We start from the raw sequence: 8,584 nt of genomic DNA, 5'->3' as shown, positions 1-8,584 counted from the left end.
AGGCAAGCAGACTAAGGACATGATTACTGGAACCATGACCTGTGATCTGATGAGACCAAGATAAACTTTTTTGGTTTAGATGGTGTGAACTGTGTGTCATGGCAACCAAATGAAGAGTATAGGACAAGTGTGTCTTGCCTACAGTAAAGCATAGTGGTGGGAGTGTCATGGTCTGTGGCTGCATGAGTGCTGCCAGCATTGGGGAGCTACAGTTCATTGTACTGTGACGTTCTGAAGCAGAACATGATCCCCTCCCTTTGGAGGCTGGGCCACAGGGCAGTATCCCAACATGATAACAACCCTAAATACACCTGCCACTGCCTTGCTAAAGAAGCTGAGGGTAAGGGTGATGGACTGACCAAGCATGTCTCCAGACCTAAACCCTATCGAGCATCTTCAAACAGAAGGTGGAGGAGCGCATGGTCTCTAACATCCACCAGCTCTGTGATGTGGTCATGGAGGAGTGGAAGAGGGCTCCAGTGGAAATGTGTGAAGCTCTGTTGAACTCCATGCCCAAGAGGGTTAAGGCAGTGCTGGAAAATAATGGTGGCCACGCAAAATCTTGACACTTTGGGCCCAATTTGGACATTTTCACTTAGGGGTGAACTTACTTTTGTTGCCTGCGGTTTAGACATTATCGGCTGTGTGTTGAGTTATTTTGAGGGGACAGCAAATTTACACTGTTAATACAAGCTGTACACTCACTACTTTACATTGTAGCAAAAGTGTCATTTCAGTGTTGTCACATGAAAAGATATGATAAAATATTTACAAAAATGTGAGGGGTGTACTCACTTTTGTGAGATACTGTTTATTTGCAATAACACACGGAAAGTTATTCAGAGGCATTAAGAAATATTAACATACACATTTTAAAATTATATTATATATATATATATATATATATATATATATATATATATACACACACACACACACACACACACATATACTGTATATCACACACACTATATTTATTTATTCATTTTACTTTTACTTTTTTTTTTTACATTTAATACTATTATTTTTTAACTCCCCAATGTTTTATTAGTTTCCAAGTACTAAGCTATGAAACACCTGGTATTGCTTTTTGAATATTTGGTGCAATTTTACTGGGATGTTTTCAAAATCTTTTGTTAGCAACAGCATTTTGCTTTAAAAACTAAAATGTTTTTTAAAAACTTACTGCACAGCTGTATGCAAATGTCATATGTAGAAAAAATTATCTATAAGTGGGTCTCCTAGACTTGGGATGAATAAGACAATATTGTTGTAAATGAATGCAATAATACTAAGGCCCCTTTCACATGCAACGGATCAGTAACAGATCGCTCGGTTGTCCCCGCTGAGCCGGCGGATAACAGGGCGGTCCCGGCACACTGCGACGGGACCGCCCTGTCAACTCTCCGCTCTCCTCTATAGGGGAATCGGATGAGCACGGACCATCTGTACGTGTTCATCCGATCCGCTCTACAGACAGATCGAAAAATAGGATTTTCCTCCGTCTGCAGAATCGGACAATTGCGGAGGCGGACGATATCGGATGTCTGCGGATTTTCATCCGCAGACACCCGCTACCCCATAGGGATACATGTATGTCCGTATTTCATCCGCAAAACAGATTGATGAGATACGGACATACGGTCCGCATGTGTGAAAGGGGCCTAACAGTTAAAAGGGGTTATAAATAAAATAACTCTTATTAACTTATTGTACGTTTTTATTCAATTGTCAGCTTATAATACAAGAAAGAAAGGTATTTTTTTTAAAAGGACCAACGGCAAACCTTATTTTTACTTTTTACAGTAGCTTATTTAGGTAGACAAATTCAATTATAGGAGGTGTTGTCAAGTTGAATGAAAGTGGTAATAAATCCAAAATGTAATACATTGCAGCTTAACAATCCCTTGAAGTGGTGGGTGCACTAGTTTTCTTTCTTTAAACTTTTCTGCTCTGTTTTCACCTAGGGATCTGGTCATTAACACACTTCCTGTATTAGAGTGCTTACGCTCTGGATGATGGGGCCCAGTGACACTTTTGGACAGCAGCATTGTTATTCTGGGGGGAGGGGAGTGTGAGATACACTGTCAGATTTTGGTACACTAACAAATTAAAGTCAAACTCCACACTTTATAAGCAGTTACAGTTTTATTTTTTTACTTATGGGGTAAAAGATACATAAATAAATAAAAGGTGATCATGGTAGCTGTAAATGGTTTGTTTCAACCCTGTAACTGCTACATCTGCAGGACATATTACTTACTGGGCAGATCAACAAGTGAAAAGAAATTAAAGAAAGCCTAAAAAAAAAAAAGAAAATTAATGCAGTCATCATATTTAAGAATCGGTAATGTGTTTGCTTTTGGGTTCAATACCACTTGAAGCATACTGATGCTGTTGGTCTGGCCATCTAGGCTTTAGTATTTTATCAAATCACTGTTCAATACCACCTAATCCATGTTTGATTAAACACATTTTAACACATTTTAACACACATTTTAACCTAAATGGACCCCCAACATACACTTGGACTTCTGAACAAATAGATTGTGCAATCAGAATATGAAGTGTGTAGCCAACGGTTAAATGTGTAAAGACGTACTTTGCATTTACTTTATAAAGTTATACTGTATAGTGCACATATTAGAATTGTTGGATGTCTGGTGGTGGTACTTAACAAAATGATAATAAAAGAAAAAAAAAAAAAAAACACAAATTGTACTTGTATGTTACTATTTCAAACAATTCATAGTTTACACACTTCCAGATCAAATGATTCAAACAAATACATTTTATGAAAATATATAGCTTTAATTTAAAGACATATAAACACTTTTGGTACTGTACAGACATAATGCAGAAATTCATCAACTTTTACCCTCTCTTTTTTTCTTTATTTTATTTTTTTAGAAAACGGTCACATTTTTGCCAGCTATTTACAGTGAAATATCAGGTGGACGTATAGTCGTACAGTGCTTTCACTTGACGTCTGCAGAAATGGTTTGAGGCCAGTTCAGTGTCAACACAGCCAAGTCAATAATAGTCATTATTGTAATTGATTATTCGTTATCATACGGTCTGCGGATTCTAAAATCATCTCCTGGTAAATAAATATTATACTACTTTAGAAAATGTATTGCTATTTCTGCTGTCCTACACAAGAAAAACAGTGTGGAAAATCCGCAACAAAACTTAAGAAAGTAGTGTTTGAATTCCACTCAAGCACAGCCAAAAACCAAACAGCACATCTTAGCTAAACACAATGATTAAAGGAATAGGTCTCTGTGCTATAGATCTGTTCTCCAGGTTAAACACTAGATCATTATCTGCTGTAAAATAAACTATGATCAAACTGGCTCACCAAGGTTTTTTTTTTTTTTTTTTTTTTTTTTTTTTTTTTAAACAAAAAAAAAGGGTAAAATTAAATTTTGTTAATACAAAAGTTAAAATATATTGACAAGTGTTTTGGATTATGATTGTCAAGTACGTGCTTTTACCAGTCATTACAGCTATCTAAAGGCAATATGTGATTTGCAATATATCACATATACACCAAATACTGTTTATATCAATAGATTTTGATACAACATAGCCAGCAAAGCCATATATACATTACACTTTGCATCATCTAGAGCTTTGCTTTAAAATGAATTGCACTTTAAACGTATGTCTTTTTTTTTTTTTTTTTTAAAGAGTGAGGTACAATAATATACATTCAGTGTATCAAATCTGTCTTTTTCCAAGCTATCTTTTTATAAATATAGAAGGGTTTTAGTTGCGTAAATGGTATAGGACAATAAAGCATTAAAAATATATTCTGCATACCTTTTTGACTCCTTATAGTGTTGGGCCCTCTGCTGGTTAACAAGAACATTGACTGTTTAAAATGCTCTGTCTGATCTACACTGTATATATTGTGATCACAGGTGTTCGAGTTCACCGAAAACAGTTAATGACTCGGTATGTAGCAGTGCATTACAGAAGTATAAAACAATTTTTTACAAGTTCTGTAAGAATTGTTGCTTTAATAAAAAAAGCTGTAAAGAGTTATTTACATATATATTACTATATGGTATAAATTAGTGGTCCTTCATGATAAACCATTGTCAACACATTGTGTTAATTTTAATTTTCCATCCTCCAACATCTGTCAGATTGTTGATCAGCAAGAAAAAAAAAAAAAAAAAAACTTTAAATATTAGAAATCTCAATTGGCTTTTTATCAAGCAAATGAAAGTCTATTTTGCCATTAAGTGGGATTTGCACTTCGAGATTTTCATTGATTCTGTGAGCTTTTTTGCCTCTCCTTAGGCAGATGTACATTGCCATTAGAGTGACTAATATGATAGAGGCAAAGCAGAAAATGGACAGGGTGACCAGTGTAGGGACACAGGAATCTGCCTCCATCTTTTTCTGCGTAGGCTCAATCGCTATCTGTGGCTCTTTTTCTTCTATGTTAATATCGGGATCTTTTTTAAGCAAACTTTCTATGTAGCTTTCATTGCTGACAGTGTCATTCACAAACAGATTTACCATCACCGTGGAGAACAGTGGTTCTGGATAACCATGATCACTAACTTTCACTAACAACCTGTATAAGCCATAGTCATTTCTCATCAGGGCCTCTTCTAGAGTTATATTGCCTGTCTTGGGATCTATCTTAAATGACTCTGGCCTGGGACCCCTCCTTCCTATTATGCTGTAAGCAATAACTGCATTCATCCCTGTGTCTTTATCCACAGCATAAACCTCAGTGACAGGGGAACCAGGGAGAGTTGAAGGCAGGACTAGAAGATAGGACATGTTTGACTGAGGGAATAACACCACTGGTGGGTTGTCATTAACATCCAGAAGCAGTATGGTAATTTTAGCCGTAGAAGACAAGGTTGGGTCACCACCATCGGACGCTTCGACCCAGAGAGTATAAGAACTCTGTTGTTCTCTGTCCAGTGATACCTTTGCTCTCAAGAGTCCTTTGCCAGTGTCAATGACAAAAATGTCACTTCCATTCACTATAGAAAGAGCAACCCATCCATTCTGTCCAGAGTCAGCATCTGTGACGCTGATTACTCCAATTTCACCAAAGCCTGGAAAGTTCTCAGGAACAAAAAAGCTGAAATCTTTGTTGATGAAACGAGGGCTGTTGTCATTTTTGTCCAGCACGGTAATATGAACAGTGGCTACTGACTCCTTTGGAGGTGTGCCAGAGTCTCTGGCTTTTACAGTGAACCTGTATCTCTCCTTCTCCTCTCGGTCTAGCAATGTGGAAACTGTAAGAATTCCTGTTTGCTTGTCTAGAGCAAAATAAGAAGGTGCATCTGCTCCTAAATAATAGGAAACCTGTCCTCTTTCACCACTGTCAACATCTGTAGCATGCAATTTGGCCAGAAAAGCATTGGCTGGATTGTTTTCTTCTATGCTCACTTCTATTGTAGACTGAGTGAAAACGGGGGCATTATCATTCTCATCCAGGATCTGAACTTGTAATGACGTCTTAACATGAGCCCCATGTACGCTAACTGCAACCACTGCTATATTATAGACCCTCTTCACCTCATAATCTAGAGAATTCGTAGTTTCAAGCAAATATTCATTTGTATAGGGCTTGTATGCAGTCAGACGAAATGGTCCTTCTCCCTCCAAGTAGCAATTTACTTTGTACTTGCCATCTGGGTCTTTGATAGTAAAAAAAGCAATTGGAGAGTTGACAGGTTCTAGCTCTTTTAAATATACAATCCCATTTTCTTCACTGGCAATATAACGTGGTATGACTTCTGGTGGGCGGAATGTAACTTTTACAATAGAAATGATGACAGTTATCACAGCTGGGATGCACCCAGGACCATTGGCAAGTACAGTTAGCTTATGTTGTTTGATGGTACCACCATCTATCTTCTTGGAAAGTTTTATTACTCCTGTCGATTCATCCAAGTCAAAAAGTTCTTTTGATGAATGTGGAACCCGTTCACTAAAGGCATAAGTGATCAGGGCATTATTCCCCAAATCCTTGTCCTCAGCTTGCACCGAAGTTACCTTTACCCCAGTGCTCGTATTTCCAGGAAGTGTCACATTAATCAAAGACTCATTGAACTGAGGACAGTTGTCATTGACATCACTTATAAGAATCGAAAGGGTGGCAGAGCCAACAAGAGGTGGATTGCCTCCATCTTCTGCAATTATAATTGTTTTATACTCAGATTTGACCTCTCTGTCCAGGGGCCCCATGATAATTAGGTAAGGCGTCCTTTCCCCGCTTTCATTTTCTTCTACATCTAATGTAAACACACCATAGTTGTCCACTAACCTGTAGGTCTGGACCCCATTCATTCCCCCATCAGGGTCATTGGCAGGATGTTCTATAACCAGCCTTGTGTTAACAGGTGCATTCTCCGGAACTGTAATATAAATCTGTGCCACAGGGAACACAGGAGCATTATCATTCACATCAATAATAGCGATCTTTACTTTGATGAGCTGGAAGTATTCCTGTGGCAGAATGATAATATCAAGCAGAAGGGCACAATCCTGGATGCCAGAGTTCTGCGGGCAGAGGGATTCTCTGTCCAACTCCTCTGCTGATGTGTACAGCTCTCCTGTGCTGTCATTAAGTGTCACATATCTCCCACTAAGCCCTTTAGATGCCAAGCTGAACAAAAGAGGGGGGTCAGTCACCAACTGCAGATCATGCACAATGTTTCCAATGAGATACCCCTTAGGAAATCCTTCTTGCAGTGTGTACAACAATTCCGATGCTGTGCTGTAACTTGCTAAGCTGAGCCTGGGTCCAGCGTAGAGCGTGATTAGATAGAGAAACAAGTAGGGCTGTTCAAACGAATTACAAATAGATATTAGTATGCAAGTAAAATAATTATGCCGGCTAATTTATTTGCGGTTATACGATAATGTATTTACTTGCTATTTATAAGGCTATTAAAAGTCTATATTTTACACTCAAATAACATTGCTTTAAAATATATATATATATATAAAATAATAATAATATATTTATATAATAATAATACATCAACGTTGTATTTAAAAATGACATTTCGGCATAACACTCTCTGGAAACTGGCACAGTAGCGCTGTCAAGCTTCCAAATCCAATTAGCTTAATGCTTTTTTTTTTGTGTTTTTTTTTTTCCTCGCTCTTTTATAGTCTTATAATAATTTTCTTTCAAGTGTCATTTTATTTTAATCTATGCAGCACTGTCACGTTACCGAACACATTTCAAACTTCACATGACAACACTTAAACATTCCTTTTATTATTTTAAAAGATCATGCATAGTTATTTTAACGTCAACATAGCTACTAGTTGCATCACTGCTTGTTCTGTTGAACTAACAAATCACCTACCTGTGCATGGGTAAGTGTGATCCTGGTTGGATTGGCTTGCTGCCCCATATCCAGGTTGAACGGCTTTAGAAGCCAGCTCTGTCCTCCTGTGTGCTGCGTGATCCTTTCATTCCCTTGGTAGTTTAATCCCAATGAAACTGCAGTCATTTAGTGCCTGGTGTTAAAGATACAGACACTCCCTCTCTGCTCATGCAAATCTCTGGGCAGCCTCAGCCAATAGCCACACACATGCATCAATTAACAAAGGATACAAATGGGATGGACTGCTGCTAACACATTCAATATAATACTTTTTTTCTTTTTTTTGTGAAGGGGGGTGTGCGTCTAAAGAAAAACTCATAGAAACTTTATAGAGGGCTAAGCGATAGTTAAAATTAAAGAGAGGTGATAAAATGAGCAATCAAATGCGACGGAGGTCACTATACTAAATGGTAAGTTGCAAAGCAGTTCTGCACATAGTAAATGTCCAGAATGTAGCAGCTGGAATGGAATATGTAGTAATGGGATAAAGTCTCACCTGCTGATTTAAGGCTGTGTGTCTGGGACTGAGTGATCAGCTAGAGCTGCTTCTCCAACACAGCCCCCTCCCTCCTATTCCCAGTATGCTGACTTGTATGGTCATTCCACATTTCATTCCTGCCTTGCTCGCCTTGTGCTTTGGCTTGGAAAGAAGGGATGCTTTCCCCCCCCCCCCCCCGGATGCTGTTAGTTGAAATGTTCTCTTTAGACGTGAGACCAGATTTATCACATTTTCAGCTATGTGTGCTGGCTGGTAAGGGGAGGCTGGGCAGCATGCAGCTGTGGCAGCTGACTTAACTATGGCAGTGCTGACATACAATGCCTGGAACCTGCTCACTTAGTGCAGAGTATAGGTTAATTAGGTTATAAAAAAGTTATGGCTCTTATGTTTAACCACAAATTCATTTTACAATTCCTGCCACATTAAAAGTGTTTGCTTATATATATAGATCTATAATAGATAGAGATATTTATCTATCTATCTATCTATATATATTCCTTAGATTGTAAGCTCCTTGAGAGCAGGAACCTATGTGAATGTACAATATAGATGTAAAGTGCTGTGTAAATTGACGATGCTATATAAGTATCCTGAAACAAATAATAAATAAAATAGAAAAATATATATTATCATTATTGTATATCCATCTATATATCTAATATATATATATATATATATATATATATATATATATATATACTGTATG

General features: G+C 37.7%; 1 protein-coding gene across 1 annotated transcript; it reads right to left on the bottom strand.

The window, feature by feature from the left end:
• Nucleotides 1-2,790: 2,790 nt before the first annotated feature.
• Nucleotides 2,791-7,888, bottom strand: PCDH20 (protocadherin 20). Its single transcript, XM_077483141.1, has 2 exons — nucleotides 7,359-7,888; nucleotides 2,791-6,822 (listed from the first exon to the last, which is right to left on the bottom strand). The coding sequence occupies exons 1-2, from the start codon at nucleotides 7,503-7,505 to the stop codon at nucleotides 4,192-4,194; spliced, it is 2,778 nt and encodes a 925-aa protein (XP_077339267.1). The 5' UTR covers nucleotides 7,506-7,888; the 3' UTR covers nucleotides 2,791-4,191.
• Nucleotides 7,889-8,584: the final 696 nt, after the last annotated feature.

The sequence above is a fragment of the Lithobates pipiens genome, unplaced genomic scaffold, assembly GCF_037356315.1.
Source record: "Lithobates pipiens isolate NorthernLeopardFrog02 unplaced genomic scaffold, aLitPip1_a1.2 Scaffold_16, whole genome shotgun sequence".
In the NCBI taxonomy this organism is placed as follows: domain Eukaryota; kingdom Metazoa; phylum Chordata; class Amphibia; order Anura; family Ranidae; genus Lithobates; species Lithobates pipiens.
Note: the sequence above shows the minus strand (reverse complement) of the source record. Positions and strands in the feature narration are given on the sequence as shown.

Bases quoted from the DNA above. Each gene is read 5' to 3' on its own strand.
- PCDH20 (XM_077483141.1), bottom strand. From the start codon at position 7,505: ATGACTGCAGTTTCATTGGGATTAAACTACCAAGGGAATGAAAGGATC. The intron at 6,823-7,358 runs GTAGGTGATTTG...TCGTTTGAACAG, and splicing joins TCACACTTACCCATGCACAG to CCCTACTTGTTTCTCTATCT.